The sequence below is a fragment of the Triturus cristatus genome, chromosome 3_2, assembly GCF_964204655.1.
Source record: "Triturus cristatus chromosome 3_2, aTriCri1.1, whole genome shotgun sequence".
NCBI classification, from domain to species: domain Eukaryota; kingdom Metazoa; phylum Chordata; class Amphibia; order Caudata; family Salamandridae; genus Triturus; species Triturus cristatus.
In genome coordinates, this window is record NC_140584.1 from 627,003,446 (window position 1) to 627,022,488 (window position 19,043).

Consider the following 19,043-nt stretch of genomic DNA (forward strand, 5'->3'; position numbering starts at 1 on the left):
CTGCCCCGGCCCATGGTAGAATGTACACTAAAACGAAATAAATTAAACAAAATACATTTATTTATATCAGAATAGGTCCGGCCGGGCTTAAGTTGTTAAAGAAGGCTCTGCCCCTTGACGTATCATGATATACAGCCGGCGGTCAGCCGGGTTTAAAGTTAAATGCCCTGGCCGGCCCCTGCCTTGTTTGAACTTGTGTCCTCCTCCCGGCCTTCATGCTTAACGGTGGCACCGCTTTTACTGGCTTAAAAGTGGCTAAATAATGCCATGAAAAGCAGGATGTTATGTAGGGCAGGCAGCGCGGCGTGCACAGATTTTTTTTCCGATTGCCAAGCCCTGGCACACCCGCACCCCGTGACGAGCCATCATCAGCCCGACGACGTTGAGGTTGTGGGCAGGCCAGGCAGGCAGCAGCAGCACCAGGCAGGCTCCTAAAACCAGTCCAGCAGCTATTACCACCTGAATGCAAAGAACCGATCGTAATCATGATCAAGGCCTTAACACCCTAAGCACTGCTTTCAGGAAAAACAGACGTGATTTTGTTCTCTCAAAACTAAAGGTCAGGTACTGGGGATTATACGCTATATACATATGGGTTGATGAGGTTACTTTTTTGAAGGATTTTTATGTTACACCCAGTGAAGGGATCTTCAATTATGGCATGAAAAAGGCAAATGTACTTTCTCAAAGAGAACATATGAGGAGATTTTGGATGATGTGACCCAACCTCTGAGAGTGTTGAACTTAGTTAAAAGACTGGGAACATAAGGACCTGTAACAGTTAATCAAGGTGTCACTCACAGTGGGCACTTTATTCTCTTAAAATCCTATTGTTTTATCATTATGTGGAGTAATTTGAATTACAATTTGAATTACAATATATTGTCACATATGGAGCACATCTTCCAAATAGCCACTGTTTTTCAAAAAACGTACTGTTCTTGACACTATTTTCTGGTTCACACAGAATGACAAGTGAAAAATTAGCCGAAAGTTAAAATGCAATTTTTTTAACATTACGATTGACAGCGCTATACCTCTAGAACAGCGAGACACTTTTTCACTTTTGATCTTCATAACCCCTCACAGTACCCCTAGGCCCTATTATAATCTTGGGCATAGTGACAGTCTGGATGTATACCTGCTGAAATGTCCTGCTTGTTTATCCTGAAAAGAAAGGTATTGGAACTTTCCTGGTCGCATGGCAGGGAATTGTATGAAAAATATGGATTACAGCTCTGTGTTGTAAAACCTAATGGTTCTGTTTAACCTTGGTGCAGAACCCATGGTTTCATTTACATTCCAAGGCACATTTGCCTTCTCTAAATGTAGGTTGCTTTGCTTTGCCCTGGGCCAAACCTGCAGGCCTACCTAGCTATATAGTGTAATAAATAAGGCAGTGCCCCGGACGCCCGGCCCACCATGAGTATGAATAACTATGCCCAGTGCCAAACCAACGCTGCTTTTTTTTTGTTTGAGCGTGGTGGCGTTTAATCTAATTTAATCGGCACATAGAGCACTGGAATTGTCCCTTTTCAATGCATTTGTGATTTTAGCTAATTTATTCTAAAAATTGTGCTTTAAATGCACTTTTGATTTAATCTTTTTCAAAATGTTCATAGGGCAGGGGAACCTTCTATCAAAACCTTACTATGAGGAAGGCGCCCTTGCTAAAATTCATCTGACTTTTCACAGAGCTAGTTGAGGATGTGGGTGGAGCCAGTGGGGGGAGTGGGTGGAGCCAGAGAAAAGTAGGTGTGGCCTCCGACAAACATTTGAGCACCTGCACTTCATATTTTACAAATTAAGCACTGATCCAACTGTCTCACTCTCACTACATTTCCTTCTCCCCATCTTCCACTACCTCACTCCAAAAACTTTCATATCACTCTTCCTCTATGCACTTCCAACCATTTTTCTTCATTCTACCGCTGTGCATCTTTGTTTGTGGCTACCAAATCTTTCTCTCTTTACCTTCCATGTCTCCCTAATTCACGTAACTCTCTGCCTCAACTCTCTCTTTCCATATCACTTATCCCTCTTCTTCACCCCTTTATCTTTGCCATTTTCATTACCCCTCTGTCTCTCTCCTGTATCATTCCTACTGCTCAATTTGTAAAATTAAATAGAAAGTGCCGGTACCCACATTTTTTGTTAGTAGGCCCTTCTCCCACTGAGCCATCCACTTCCCCTGCTGGCTCCTCCTACTTCCAACTCTTTCCCCTCCGGCTGCCTGAATGTACAATGACAAAGTTGAAGTGCAGAGAGCGAGCAAAGCAAGAAAGCCTGTTTTTCTCAAAGAAGAGTTTGGGAATTAGTTCAAACCCCATGAATTCTTTTTTTAATTATGGAAAGTTAAACAGTACATTTTACAACTCCTTTTCACTTGGATTAGGTAATAAAAAACCATAGGCTCTGTCAGATCATTCTGAAAGGGCACTCCTGAAATATTCCAGTACTTTCATGGTCCCAGTTTGGGGGAGAGGCGTGGCCTATTTAATTATGGGTGTGGCCTAAAATATTGACAATGTGACATTCCGGAAAAATCTGAGAATATGAGAAAGTGAATTTAATATTACAAACATGTATGGAAGAGGTAATATCCTTCTGAGTGTTTCAGTCACTCCTGTTTCCTTCACTTCACTTTCATCCGCTATCTCTTCATACGCGTAGGTCACGTAAACACCTCTGCAGATTGTTCCATTTACTGTGTCTCCTTCCCTCGACAGTCATCACTCTCTTTCTCGTGTGCACGTACACCCCCCACACACACCTCTCCACACTGGTGGGTCGAAGCTATGTGTATTCTGCAGAGAGACTAAGGACTGGGTGAGCATGAAGGGTGAACACCATTAGGCTGTGCCCCCAACAGTCACACAAGGCCATGGAGCAGGCAGGCCTCAGTGTGCCAAGGAGGTGGGACAAAGAATACTCACAGGTGTGCCATGATTTCTTTTCTTTTTTTGCTTGCAAAGTTACGGATACAGAACTAAAGTCTGATGGTTTTTACCTTTACTGAACCATCATCGTGCTTGCCACTTTTGGGTCATGTGGAGGAGTAATGAAAAACAGAGATTGAAATGAGTCCCCCTGGTAGGGACCTCTTTCAATGCTTGTTTTGTGAAACGGGTTCCTTCTCATAGAGACCATAAGAACCCCTTTCAATGTTTGTTTTTTATTACTACTGGGGCTCAGGAAGGGCCGCACCCCTCACCAGCACCACTTAAAGCCAGTTTACACTTGATTTACATGGTAGAAAGGGGTGACGTTTGGAGTTAATCAGAACACCACTCATTTCACTTTTGAGTTCAAAAGTCCACTTTTATTGGGCGCAAGATGAGAACCTAACCTCCTTTGAAGGAACAGCTCATGTTAGTAGCCTTGACAACTTGTTAACAACTTAACACCAGCCCATCCTCCTTCCTGTAACACACTCGCATCCCAATTTCCACCCAAAAATCATATCTATGTAAAATTGACTTAAATAGATGGAAAAGTAATATCTCTCTTCTGTCAGTGGAAATCGCTACACCCCTAGGGCCCTTATGGCTCCCCATGGCCTGACAGCAAACATCATATGTATGTTCCAAATGAAACATGCGTCTTTTCATTCCACTTTTAGGGAATTCATTGACTTGCTTTCAATGCCGACCTGCCCCTGGACAAGGCCCACCTCCACGACTTGTCTTTTCTCTTCACTCTCCCTCATTCCTTCTTACTTCGCCTTCTCTCGCTTAATTATCTCCTAGGGTTTCCCCTTCCTCAGCTTGCCACATGAGCAGCAACACATAGCAACTCTTTCACAACTCCTTGACATTTCAAACTCAAAATCCTACCCACCACTCCAGCCTGCTCCCAAACGCCCCTGCACCAGGGCAGGTGGTGGGCTTCCTTTTCATCTGCATGGGCAAAGATGCCTTTCCCATACCTCACACTGTGACATCTTTGGCAGTCATGTGATTGTCATGTCACTCCGAGGCTGCAGCTGCACCTCCCAACTTCCCTGCACGAGGAGCTCTACCCCGCCCGGGCCCTGATTTGCCACAGTCAGTAAGAAATGCTGGTAGCTGTTGCTACCTAGAATATTTTCACTTTTACCGTAGTTGGAAGGTACCTGCAGGAGAGCTTTTACCGGGCATAAACGAAGTAAAGTCTGCAATGGAAAAGTTTGTGGTGGTATAGCTTCAACGTGTGTTTTATTATCTTGAATTTTAATTGCGTTGTCATAAACTTTCATAGAAAGACTAGACATGTCTTTGCGAATATTTTTGATTTCTGAAGCAATAGAATCAGTATTTAAATGCACAGCCTGCAGCTCCTCCAACAGAGTGGATAAAGAAGGTTCATTAGAATCAACAATTTTAGATTTGACAGGTGGAGGAGAAATAGTTTGTTTACGTTTTTTATGTCCAGTAAAAATATTTTTTTCCTCCATTTTGTTAAAATAATTATAATCTAATATATAAAAGTTCATTCTCACCTGAGATAGCACTGAAGAAGCGGAAATAAATGATCTTCGTCATAGAAGCTGAATGTGCAGCAGCTAAAACCAACTGTAGGAGTGGCTTTAGGCCTCAGCCTCACCCTTCCATGAGGTAAACTCCACCATCCTGACAGGAAACCACAGCAGAGAAGTGGCAGAGCAAAAGGCAAAAGTAGCAGAAAGGAACGCAGCACAAAACCTGCACAAAAAACTTCCACAAACCTTCTAAATGGAAGCATTGAGGTCCACAAGCCGAGTCCTGGTCAAAAAGTAAGTAAAATTCATGTCCTAATCGTCAATTTGAATCGTCGTTTGGCAGGCGAAATCGGAGAGTCAGCGGGAGGCGGCCATCTTCCTGCGCGCCCTCGCGCAACTCCTCAGCACGTGTTTAACCTGAAATGCCTTTACAAGGTGATACACTGCATGTTAAATTTTACATACAGTCATAAGTGAAGGCCAGGACTGGATGCCACTATCAGCAAAAGCATCGCTCGCACAACCAACTTTTTAAGTTTTTGTATTGGCTACGCCATCAAAGCCACAAGAGGAAATCTATGGACTATATTTATTATTTTTTTAGGGGGGAAAAGTGCAGGGCCATATCTACTAAGATTCTCAAGCTTCTGCTTTCTCCCCCTGCACTGGTGTTCTGATAAAGCTTTCCATGAGTGATGCAAAGCATCACACTTTGGTGCAGAGGTGAGTGTTCTCTGTCTAGCATAGGATTTTTACTGAAAGCATAACATTCCCTTACAAATCCCTATGCTAAGGCAAAGTCACTTTAATTCCACTCATTGGGTGTGTGCTGTGCATTTCAGCACACATGCAATTTTCCTGTATTTTTCTTTTTGAGAAAAGAACACATTCCCCTCAGTTAACCCTGGTTCAAGGGAGCTTTTTTTCTTAGTAGATTGAGTTCTCTGTCAAACCCTATGGGTGTTTATGCAGATTTGCCCATATAATGCCCCATTAAAGCCTCCCTGACGCAAAGTGACACAAAGCAGTGCAAGTCCTTTTGGCGCTCAGATATGGGCACCTTTCTAGCACAAAATACTCATTGCACTAGAAAGTAAATACTATTCTTCACTGTGTGTTCTTTGCAACAGCACAACACCGTAGTAAATGTGGGCATTCATGTACTGCAACAGATAACGATGTTACTTACCTGCTTTGGTTGCACAGCACAGGACAAACAAATTCAGTTTTGGTTCATCAGGACTGCCATCTGTGGGAAGACAGCAAGTGTCCATGTCCCCCAAAAATAAGTGCAGGTGGGGCCCATCAGCACACACTAACCAGGCCTCATTCTCCATCCCGTTTATGGGACTCTTCAGAGCCCGAGAGCACTGTTTAGCCAGAGAAGTGAACACAGACAAAACAGGTGAAGAGAATTAATGAGAAATAATAAGATTTCAACCAATGGATGATGAAAATCCTCAGAGCAGGGCATTGACTTTGAGTGTTGCAGCAAGGATATTGGTTGAAAAGGAGGATTTATTTGTGACTGCAAATGCCAGCCAATGAAAGCTACTACTTGAAGCTCAGTGTTCCTATATATTATTTTCAAATTATGCACTCGTCCATACACATCCATCAAGTCTTTCTTTCTGTGCTTTTTTCTGATGTGGCTTTGAATTCCATGTTAAATGTTGCTGCAAGACAAATAATTTAGATCCAGCACAAAAAATAGTGGCTCCGTCAATGCCTCATCATGCTTGCTTTTGCTACTGTTTGGCCAGGGACCTTGCTCTTTTAGCTGTTTATGTATGCTGTTTCTGAAAGTTTAATGTACAGTTCTTTTGTTTGGCATCCTACATGCTTAAATAAGCAAAAATGCTTAATAAATTCAAAGTTGTTGCAAAGATGGGCTCCAAACTATCTTACAGAAACCCTAAAAGATGTCACTGGGCTTGTGTCTGATAAGGCTCTTGTTTATGAGTCTAGAAGACTAGGGAGTATTGGAGATAGACTCCAGAGCAGGCCTTGCGCGTCTCTATTTTCTGGTGCACAGACTTCCACCACTATTGTCACTATTGTCTCTATAATACATTTTGAAACACTGGCTGGGTCTATTGTTATGGAATGTCAGTCCCTGTTTACTTTGTTTCTAGGTATCACAGCTACAAAACCTTACCAACCTGATGTGTGACTCCGCAAAGATTGGCCCAGCCAATGAAACCTGCCAACTACCCTGCCAGTACCTTCTGCAAGTTCTTAGTATGATGGAGTTGGGATTTCATTCGTTGACAGACACCAGCGGAGCCAATGGCATTAAGTCACGTGCAGCCACCAATACGACGACAAACGCGGCCTCTACAAGCAACAGTGTGCTGAATACGCTGCTGCAAAACATTGCTGCCCAGCTGAAGTCAATAAACTGGTAATTATGCCTTTATTTTAATGCCCTGTAGAATATGTATGGAGATGAACAGGTGAGTAGGGGGAGAGAAGGGCAGTGCACAAAGACGCCTGGTTGTCTTGCAAAGTTCCAGATTTGCCAATCTACTCTTAACCACACTCTTCTGTCGATTGTAAATTTGCTGACTCGCATGACCCATGTCAAATAACCAGCACTGCCAAGCTGGGCCTCGGAATCAGCATTCGTACTCCCTAAAACCCACTGACTATACTTACAATGAATGTGGAACTTGTCAGAAAGAAGTTTGGACTACACCACTCAAACTGCTGAATATGTGTGAGGCAGGTGTCCGAGCTTGAGTTAGGTCTGCCCAGTTTGTATAAGAATTCTGAACAATTCAAATAGAGTAAGGCCTTAGCCTTACACAATTCAGAACACAATTTGTAAAACACAGTTGTACAAATGTATTGCAGATGTTGAATCCTTTTGCAAAACCATGCTTCGGTTTAACTAAATCCTGAACACTTTTACACATTCCAAAAGATTTTGTGTATAGTCCAGCCCCTAAATGTCAAAACAGTTCCAATTTTCAGAAACTCCCAGGCAGGATTCCAACATATTCATGCAAATTCTTTGGATTATTAACATTTTCACCAAACATTTGTAAAGGAACCTCAAAATATCTGACCAAACCATAGTTATATTTTTTATGATGGTCTTTGATGGATTCTAAAGAAAGTGCAGTAATTTCAGACTGTATTCCTCATCTTTTTATACTGTGGATCAAAATAATGAGTACGAGGCAAAATCTGTACAAAGCCTACATTGTGCAGCAACGCACAGTTGTGTCTGGACTCAACTTTCTATTGCAGACTTCTCTCAACATTATGATATTGCCAAATAAGTGGACTAGGTATCGATGGCGATGCCAGTGTCTGTGGCATACAAGAAGGCAGAAATGTACGCTGGCAAAGTCATAGGGCACAACATTTGAAGTCTCTGTCACTGCTGTAGGTGAAATCTTTTTAGCAATTCTGACACTACTAACGTCATTGACCGGGTGGATTGATCAGATATCACAGACTTGTATTTAAGGTAGCAGACAAGAAGGCAGTCAAGATGTAAACTAAAAACAGCATTACTTTTTATGTATATAATTTTATCATTTGGGGACAGATAAAATGTAACTACCACCAAAAGGCACATTGCCACATAACTTGAATACTACATGACATAGTTGCCCATGACACATACTGTGTTTACTGTCTTGCAGCCTCACACACTCACACACCCATACACCTCTTCATTTCCCTAAATGTTGTTATTCTTTAATTATCCACCATCCTTCTTCTGATTTCTGATACTCAGTTCCATAATGCAGAGTTGGCATCGCGTTAGAAAGATGCTTGATATCATGTGTGCTCTTTTCCAGTCTCTTTAGAAGCTCACCAGCATTCTCTTGAGACATTCAAGTCTATGTTATCCGTGCACTTTGATTTTACTGTAAGATTTCTGTCTCAGGCGCCCGTTGTTGGCTGTAGCGCTCTTTCTCACAGTTTGCCAGCTTTGCACCATGTACAATAAAAAAAAAGAAAAAAATGTTGGCTAAGAGAGTGTGCATAAAGGACTCCAAATAGAACTTGTATGTGGTGTTCAAAGCTATGGTTCTATAGCTAGAGATCTGGCTCAGGTGGCAGTTATGGCTAGCTTCTTCAAAAATGGACCAAGTAGTTGGTAACTCTGTTTGACCTAATTAATCAAGGATTCGTAATTAGAATATATGAAAGCAGCACTGTGATTGATGTGTATACCTTAGCCGTTACTCTTCAGTTTTGCTAAATCTGAATCCCATTTTAGTAAATGGGAAGCACCTTACATAAAACAATAACTATAGGAACCTATGCTTCGACTTTATTACAAATTGACAATTTAATTTTCTTTCTTTAAGCTTCTGCTTCAACTGTATAGATAATAAATATTGATTGGATTGTCCAGCTTCACATAAGTGTTGGTTCACTCTTAATATAATCGCATATTCCACCTTTTTTTCTCATCACAACAGCAATAATCCACTTTTCTGATATTTCATCAGCCAACATATGTTTAGTGGAAAACCACTTTATGAAGGCTTATTGTCTTTTTTCTAAATCACGAATAGAGTAGAAATATCTTCATTACTTCGGAGTAAGTAACACCACTCAGTTTAGAAACGGATAATGTTCCCATCATCTCGGCATCTAGTATCCCTCTGCCTCTAATTTCATTTAATTGCACACTTGTTAACTCATAAGCGCATGCCATGAAAAGATAGGACCGTATCATGGGCAGAAGTATGAAGGAGCTTTCACCATAAAGGTGTAGGGAAATAGATGAAGCCACTTTGATGTAAAACATTTAGGGGCCTATTAGGATGTCCGTCCGCCACCCTAGTGGTGCTGGTACCAGCCGCCAGTGGTGCGACGGTCCCGCACCTGCAATTAGGATGCCACTGTGGCGGTGGCATCCTCTATTCCCAGCATTGTGGCGGGCGGTGCTCACAGCACCGCCCGCCACAATGCTGGGGATGCATGTTGTGCATTGTCATGCACAAGGTGACAGGCACCGTGTGGTGCCTGCCACCTTGTCCGTGACAATGTAGGGGGTACCCCCCATGTGCGCCCCTCACCCCCATACTCTGGGGGCCCGCAACGGGCCCCCGAAAGCAAAATCCGCATGCCTTTCTGTGGCGGAAAGGCTGCTTCCCGCTCCCATGCTAATATGGATGGTGGTGTCTAGCAGACACCGCCACCATATCCAGACCCTTTTCCACCTGGTCGACCGGCGGAAAACCAGCGGATGGTCTTTCCGTCCGCCGGTGTCCCCCACGCCATACTAATATGGTGGGGGGGAAATGGGTGGCGGGCGGGGTTTGATGTAGGGCGGATCGCCACCGCCTTGCGGGCGGTGGCGATCCGCCCTACATCATAATAGACCCCTTAGTGATTGTGAATAATCAGAACAGTATCACCTTGTTAAAATTTAACACATTGAAATACCTGAATATTGTTTAGCTTTTTGGGTGAAATTACTCAGGGGCATATTATCAAGAACGGCGTTAAAATTATCAGGGATAATGGGCTTGATAATATGCCCTGGAGAATTCCAAAAGAAGTCCATGTTCACACCAGAACATGGACTTCTATTGGAATTCTCAAGTGCATATTATCAAGCCCATTATCGCCGCTTCAGCGGCAGTTTTCTGCCGCCAAACCAGCGATAATTTTTAACGCCGTCCTTGATAATATGCCCCTAAGAAGTTTAAAAAACAGAAAACTGGACAATTGATGTGTATGTCCAGTGCTCAAGCTGCAATAATTTTGAAACCTATGTTCATATAATTATTGTTTGAAATCGAGTTTCCAACTTTGCTGCCGTTCAATCCTGCAACCTGGAAAAAATTTGCAATATCAGAAAGATAGCCTATTGATTGCTAGATTGTAAAAACGCGAGTAAGTTGAAACTCAGCTCATCCACATATGTCAGGAACAGTAAAGTAGCATGAATTGTACTTGTGAACCTGGCCTGTTATGCATGCCTTCTGCTGTCAGTCATGCTATGCTTTAGGGGATGATAACATTGTTTCCATTTTTAGAATCAGATAAATAATAAACTTGTGAATGAGACATTTATGGCTTGTTTTTATTAATATATATTTTTCAGGATTCCCAGTGACTTTCTTCCATTGGGCTCACTGCAGAATATGAGTCAATATTTCACTCTTGCTGGCCTCCCCAATTTGACTGTTCCAGTCCCACAAGGTATGTTATTCTGAAAATCACATTGTTTTCTGTTCAAAGCTAGATATCACTCGTGGGTGATGCACAGAGGAAGCAGTGTACCTATTAATCAAGACTCCCCTAGAAACACACAGGTCTATAGATTACATCCAATGCGTGTTTAAGGCATGCTTGTATACGCCTGTCTCCCTTGTCCAAGATGTTGCATAATCATTTTGGGTAGGTAATTTGATCTATGGGTGATCTTGATGTAAACACATCTAAAAGTTGAAGTTCCTCTGACCGCACTGGAGTCAACCACCATTCTAAATCGGGGGCAGGGGTGGGGGGACGTATTACGTAGTAGACAGATTTTTTAGCTCAGCTAGGAATAGAAGGTCTCCGCTTATCATAGACAGCAAGGAAAATTAGCAAACAGGCCAAATTAGAAACTTGACCACACTCCTGTTATATGTCATCATTTGAGAGAATGTGTGAGTGGGTTCAGTATAGTTGTAGTTTAATCCAACTGTACTAAAAGCCTTTCGTGAAATAAATTGAACCCTGTTATGGGACACATGTTACTACACCCCACACTGAGTTGAAGGAGGCATTCTAATATTATTTCATCCCTTTTTTATCAAAATGAAAGTCGGCAACATATTTGGAAATGTGTCTGATACAAAACTGGACCTCATTAAGACAGCAGGCCTATCCTCGGAGAATGTGGATGCCATGATGAGCGTGACCATCACAAATACAACATTCCAGGTGAGATACTGTCCTAATCCCTTTCCACTTGAGCTTAACATTTCACTCTTTTCTAACATTAGTAACCCATTATTTAATGCAACAAAGAAAGGTAAAAAAGGACATATGACTTAATTTCAGGCTGGGTATGTTTACTGAAGCTTCAGAGACTGCACTGAGTAGAAATCATCGCACATCATTTTCAACATGGCTCTCAGCAGTTCACTACCAAACACAAGTGAGAACCACAGCAGAGAGATACATAGACCATCCAACTGTAGTCATCATGTGTGGAGTATCCAGGGGACCTCATTTTCAACAACCGTGTTCACCACATATTGTGCCCTAGCCCCGTCTACTCAGAGAATCCAAAATAGGGGGCCAATGTGCCAAAGGGATTTAGAGTTTGCTGAAGCAGCGATGGGCAAAATGGCAGCCTTTTTGATCCCAAAATTGCACAACTCAATGGGCTAATATGACATTTCTGTAGGAAAACTGCAATATCTACATTTGGAATCTGTCGAAGCCCCAAAGGAGGTGGTAAAATGTGTATCCCCATACTTAGCTACTCGCAGGGAAATAAACCAATGCTTTCTGACATCTGCTGTGAACTGATCAAACATTGAATAGTTACTGACAGGCATGCAACTCCCATTGGGCTCAAAGGGCTTCAGCCAATTCATCCTCTTCCTCCCCCGTTGTGTGTGGCAGCCCGGGCTGAGACAGCTTCCCAAGCACACACACAGTCACACCCGAGTACTTCACAGGTCTTTAAAAGACCATCTGCTTGTTAATGAGGCTTTGTTGTTTTTTCTCCCCTTCTTAGAGCCCCTGCATCTCCACTCTGCCTATTGCTGGAAGAATTAGCCTCCCCCGAAAAATGTACTTACCCCCTCCCCCAAAAATAAATTTGGCTCTAGTTGCGTCTCTGGTTACTGATAACCTTTCTCATAATGGAAGCTGTCCATGGTAGATAGTGTCCACTGGATCATTGAGTGCTCCACTGCACAAGACAGTGTTCCTTGTGTAATGTAAGGTGGATTTGTAGAGCGCTCCATGTCACCCATGAGGGTATACTGGTGCTGAGTAGGTGAGTGTAGGCATGTGGTGAGGCTACGACTGAATACAGGCAGGCTAGATAGTCCCGCAAGAAAAATAGTCGAATAGCCGGGTCTTCAGCTTCTTGCGCAATTCAAGAAGTGAGGAGGAGGTCCTGATGTGCTAGGGAGGTTGTTCCAGGATTTTGGTAGAAGAACGGTTCTGCTTCTGTGGATGCGGTGTGTGCGAGGGAGAGTGATGTTGAGCAAAGTTGCCTGGTGGGTTGGTGGAAGTAATGTCAGTGATTGAGGCATGCGGGTCCGGTGTTGTGTACTGACTTGAATGCGTGTGTGAGAAGTTTGAACTGGCAGGGCTTTTGGATGAGGCACCAGTGGGGCTCTCTGAGGAGTAGTGTGGGTTCAGTGTGGGTGGTCAAGGATGAGCTTGGCAGCAGCGTTTTGGATGGTTTGCAGTCTGTGAAAGAGATGGGTTGGGATGCCATTGTAAAGTGTGTTGTCGCACTCCAATCTGTTTGGGATTAGGGCCTGCGCGATGGTACTACTGGTTTCCACTGGGAGCCACTTGAAGATTTTGAAACTGCATTCATCGATGGATATCTAGTGTTCTTGGGGGTAATCCACAGCTGCAAGAAGATGCAAACACACCCAGCCTCATGAATAATAATGAGGCAGGAGTTAAGCGGCTCTGTGATGTGCTCAATCAGTGAATCCTATGGAGAGACTTGACTGGTTAACAGCTCAGGCAGGGTGCAAAACTCGTACTGCACTGCAACCAAGACTGTTAATATATTTGGCTCAGGATGTACAATTTACGAGGATGGCTCAGTGTAATCGAATCTCCAGAAATTGCCTAGCAATATATTTACACTCCTGGATGATATTGAAAACTAGATGAAGTAGAGTTTCCCATGTAAGGCTGGAAATTAGCATGCAGCAAAATTTGAAAATCTGCATTTAAATCGTATAGGTAAACATTAATGCTCAATCAAAAGTAAAAAGTGCAGGAAACAGGATATCAAATCAATTTAGCTAAATGGCCAGGATTTTGCATACTTCATTTCCTACTAAGCAAAAGACACACAATTGATGGACGGAATGCAGAACAAATCAAAACATTCACCCCAGTCAAGAAATCTGGGTTAAATCCATCATTCTTTTTCTCACCATGCCACCCCAGTTTAGACCTGGCCATATGCAAATCAGTCTTGACCCTGTGCCTGGTGGGAACAGTAGAGCCCGAACTGCCAAAACAATGGATTTAGGCCCAGATCTCTGTACTGGGGTGAATGTATGACATTGTTCTGCATTCTGTCCATCAACTGTTCTTTTTTCATTTCCTACTAAAGCAATACCACCACTCCAATGCGCCAAGTAAAAAACAAAAAATTAAAAAACACACAAAACAGACCTTCTACACTACTGCAAGGCAAAGTATGAAAATATTAACATTTTACTACATTAAACACAAATTACTACAAACAGTGCCAAAGTCATACTAATCCTAGGAAAAAGAAGGAAAGCGCACACAAGCACATGCTTCAAAGTAGTTCACAATCCTGACTCAAGCACACAAAAGACTCAATGGGTGCGGGTGAGTGAAGGAGAGCAGTAGGTATTTTGTGTTGGCAGTTGCCAGTGGGCACAACTGGCACTCATTTCAAAGGGCATAGACTCTGTTAGTCCCTCCAGAGATGACTATTCATAACCGCATTCCCAGGTTTGCTAGATCGGTACAGGCTGTCTGTTCTTCCAGGGCAAAGTCCAGGCATTCATGGCACACTGTGTGATTTCGCCGCCGGCACTCTTTCATGTCAACCCGGGAGTACCACCCAGGCGCTGACCAGTCTTTCCAATGACATTATCAGTATGCTGGTGCAAGTAGGACTAGGTGAGGACTGTCTGGCCCCCCTGTCACCAGCCTTGACTAGCCTCCCATTCTTTAGAAGCTGGAATGGCTGAGCCAGAGGGGATAGGTGGTGGTGTAGACATGCACTGTACAGCAACGCATGCCCGGTACAGCGTCATGGTCCATGGACACTGCTGTGGATTAAGGAAGTCTTTAACAGGACAGGGGCTAAACCATTTTTTGTTACTGTCCCCCTGCCCTCTCTCCTGCTGTGCTCCATCAGTTCCTGTTGTAAGCCTGGCCCCAAACACCCTCTACTTCCCCCACCCACACTGGGAAGGTAAACCAATCAGCACAGAGAGTGTACATCTTTTACTGATGTGTCCAACAAGCATTAGTCAGTGACCCTGCTGCTGCTGCCATCTGAGAAGTGAGCCACTTGTGGCGCAAACCTCAAGGTGATACACACTCTCAGAATGCACATAGCACCCCGCATATTCATCACTTTATTGCACACACTTGCCATCAGTACATGGATGTGTGCACTTGTCTTTTTCAACGGAACTGTGTTTTAGTTGGCCCTTTTTAGAAATAGTAAATTCAAATTATTCTTTATCTGAGTCCCTCTACTTAAATAAGTCTGCTGATCACTGCGCGGTCATCAACAGACCACCAAATGAAAACTTTACGCTCTGCATCTCTAGTGAGCCTGGACATTAAAGTATCAACAAGTTTTCGAGGCAATTATTTGTCTCATTTGATGACTTTTTAAAAAATGTTCAGCATTTTTGGGCACTAGAAAACTGAAAACTAGTTTATGCTCAACCATATTTTTGTAAGTATTGTACTGTTCTCTATCCCTAGTGGTAAACTTTCATAATTTATATTGAGACCAGGTTAACTGTTAGAGTTGGGACAAGAGAGATCAGGGCAGGAGGGAAAAAGGAGAGCGATTTAGCTGTAGTGGGGGAAAGAAGAGAAACCATGAGTGAAGAAAAGAGAGAGCTATGGACAGTGGGCAGAAAAATAGGATGTGGAGAAGAGACCAGAGAGGATAGGTCCAGAGAATGGGTAGAGAGTAAAGAGCAGAGCAGGAGTAAAGTTGAGAGAGAGCTGATGAGGACTAGAGGTGTGACAGAAGGTAGCCAAGGTAGAGGAGAGAAACAGAAGGTCATGGATAGAAGGGGACAGGAAAGAGAACAGGAGTAGAATGCAGAAAAAACTAATCAGAAACAGAGGAAGGCAGATGACAGACAAGGGGTGACAAATAAAAGAAAAAGAAGGGGTACGGTGGACTGAGGATGGATGGATAGAAAGCAGAGGAAAGAGAGGAAGACAGCAACAGTGGTGAAAGTTTGCTGTATCCTTGGTGCGGAAGAGGCCGGGCTGGGGGGCGGAAGTTCCTCAGTAAAATTATCAGCACCAGCTCAAATTAAAAACTAAGTGAGTGAGTGAGTGAGCAAGTGCACGTGTCATTTGTGATATTTGTATACTACGCTCCATGGAAGAGAACATCTCAAAGACAATTCTCTGATATCAAGGAAGTGCAGCAAAGCTATGAGGAGGATTAAAAAGTAAGTAATTCTTTGAGACAGTGACTAAAGTCAGGGTGGTTTACCTCCCGAACAGAGCAAGGGCCACCTGAAGCCATTTTGGGAAATAGAGATTTCAAAACAGTCAGTCAACTTCCGCTCTCATCTTAAATAGTCTCTTTTGTCAGTTTTGTAGGTTAGGTAGAATGAGGCTGCCCGGTCAAGCTTTATGGGTTACATGCCCCATTTAATGTTGAACTATGGCGGCCAGGCAGCAAGTGCAGCAGACATCACACACTGTACTTCTGGTCCATGACTTGTTTCGCTTCCTTTCCTATAATCACAGATTATAACCCTTACCTTTCGGTGAACTTACACATCACATGTCTTGCTCCGACCATCACGTTTATCTATTAGGTTTAACTGGTACAATGAATTGTACAATTAGCATTACAGTTTATGATGTCAGTACAGTTGCATGTATGTTTTTTGATTAGTAATATACACTTATGGAATTTGGTTATGTTTTTGCCTGCAGCCCTGATGAAGTCCATGACCTAATATAGTCAGGACGAAACACGTGTTGGCTGGCAGGGGGCTTGCAACGAAGAAGCTTTGTCAAGAAATAAAGACAAGACTTGAACAGCTGGAATTTATTTGAGACTTTTATTGATGTGCACTAGCACCATTATTTGAATCTTACTTTGAACCCTATTGCTCGGTTTTCATAAATTGTTGATGTTTAAGGTAAACTTAGTTTGCCTAAATTACGACGTTGGTGGTTGTCGTATTGCTAACCTAGTAGCAAGGGTTCTCATTTACACTAGTACCGATACTACATTTCCCAGCGCAAATTGTCCCTACCACTGTGGTTTCCTTTTTGGTCCATGACTTGTACATCAAGGAGCAGTCTGATGGTGGAATTCTTTCCATGTGGAGACTTGTTCAAAGTGCCTGAATGGCAACTTTGGAGGTTAAAGCTAGCCTGGTCAAAAATCAACACTCCTTTACAGTCTTTGTGGCTTGCTCTGGCAGTACGTTGTCCACTGGTTCATCTGAAAACATCTGGGGGCACATGTGGATGTTGAAATCAGATTAAGCAGTAGCATATGTAGCATTGTGCAGATCTGAAGGCATAATGGGGAATGTTATGGCAAATCATGGATCATTGTGTGTGGAACTTACATCTGCAGAAGGACGAAGATAGATTGGAGATAGTCCAAAGACAGCCACTATAGCCGCTGTGGCTGGCATCTATGGGGGGTGGCACCGCGGGCAATTTGGTGGTGGGTAAAAATACAAATAAACAAGCATTTGCAATGCAATCGGTCTCGCACTTGTTAGAGCTATTGGCGTTCAAAATGACAATGTTTTTTACTTTTAGTTTTTGGGGGGGTTTGCAGTGGAGTGATCATGTTTGCATAGAGCTATTACCTTTGGTATGACCTTGCGACTCTGGCGAATGAATACATAGGAAATAGGTTATGAGGGAGAGGAGATAAAAAGAAAAACACTGGTAGGGAATGCAAGTTGAAGTAAAGCATGTGAAAAGTAAGCAGGAACACCAACCATGGTTATTGCGGGGCTCACAGACTGCTGTGAATTGACGCTAGCGATGAAAAGGAAAAGGGAGAGGCAGCGCCAAAGAACAGTTAAAGCGCTTGTAGGGGTAGAATTTAGTCAGGTATTTGTTTGCTTTGTGAAAGTGAAATGAAAGAAAACTCCGCCCAAAGTCTTGCAGTTAAAGCGCAGGGAAGGAGATTACTATTGACAGTGCAAATAGGTCAAGGAGAGAGAGAAACATGGGTGCCTATGGATAAGTTGCGGCTTTCACACAAAGTTGTTTGCATTTTTCATCAGACGGCCACATAATAGTGCAGGGACTCCGCACTCCATTTTAATATGTTATTACTGCAAGTGAGTTGCAGGCATGGAATGTGATCTTCACACAATGAGGTCAAGTGGGGATCACTGTTTATAAAAGCTGGGTCCCCAACTCACTCACAAGAGCACAACTGTTAAACAGAGACTTGTTAGCATCTGCAGAAACCAGGAAAAGTTACAAATGCCTTTGAAGGGTTGGGGCACGGTTAGTCATCTGCTTGCTGAACATGCTTGTCTATACCAGCCCTAGTAATTTTATATGGTTAAGAGAGCCTGTGCCTGAAACTTTGTGTCACTAGCAGATTCATTTTATCAGGGCTTTATGATACTTGTAAAAGAGAGTCCATGAAATAGTTTTAAGCTTGCAACCCGCTCGCGCTCCGCCATCAGCTTCATTTTCAAATCATTTTCCATTTCTGCAGGGGTTGGGGACCCCCTCGCTCTACCTAGAGGCTCTGCTGCCATTCTAGCATGTACCGGTGGGAGCAGCTCAGGGGGAGGAGGGTCCCACTGTGCCCAGCAGCCCCGGCTCTGTCCGCAGCGATCAAATGTACAGTGGGTAATTTGCTGCACCCCGCTGACCTCTAACTGCGGTGCTGACACCACTTTACGTTTGCTGTACTTGTCTGTTTTTAGGTCTTGCCTACGCAGCGCGCAAGCGCTGCTTAGAGAGACCTCTTGGCATCGCTCAGCATTCTTGCAAAAACACGTGCATGTTTGCACTGCTCTCTATGGGCACTCATGCACGTTTGGCGCTTCCCTTGCGGGAGCAAGCAGCAGGCCATCTGTTAGCAATTATCGTGCCTTGCTGCTCCCTCCCGCAAGGGAAACGCCAGACGTGCACGAGTGCTCAGCCGCACTCAACTCCTATCCTCCAGAGGCCACCAAGGTAAGCGGTGACTCCACCCGATGCCCCGCATAACAGAATACACATAAGCCAAGCTGTTGGAGTGTTGAAGCCCAACATATGCACATTGCGTCTGGACTCGGCGATCACAGCACATGTCAAAACTGGAGTGGCAGAAAGCAGCTCTGAGGGTGTTAGCAGAGGGCCCCTCTCCATCCTCCCCCCCTTCCAGTCGCTTGCACATCTGTCTGGGCCACCCAGAAGCTGAGCCCCACTGAAGGCCCTCACCTCACAGCTGGAGGCTTCCCTGCCGCCAAGGGTCTGTTGTTGCAGCTGCAACAGCTTCTCTGTGAGAGAGGGGATCAGGGAATCCATGTTACCCGCACCAGCGGGAGGCTGCCAGTTACGTCATAGGAGCTGGCACGAGCTGCATTTTTGCGCATCTCAATGAGGGGAGGTCATCTCGAAACTGGACACCTTTTTTAACTACATGGAAGGCAGACTGCAAAATTCACCATGTCTGAATGCA

The 19,043-nt window shown here is 43.7% G+C and overlaps 1 protein-coding gene across 1 annotated transcript in view; it reads left to right on the top strand.

Moving 5' to 3' along the window:
- The window catches only part of LOC146857855 (uncharacterized), a 651,000-nt gene that overhangs the window by 370,483 nt on the left and 261,474 nt on the right, over window positions 1-19,043 (top strand). The window contains exons 16-18 of the mRNA XM_085648551.1: window positions 6,595-6,863; window positions 10,542-10,639; window positions 11,250-11,368. Coding sequence (XP_085504677.1) covers window positions 6,595-6,863; window positions 10,542-10,639; window positions 11,250-11,368 — 486 coding nt within the window. The remainder of the gene's footprint in view (window positions 1-6,594; window positions 6,864-10,541; window positions 10,640-11,249; window positions 11,369-19,043) is intronic.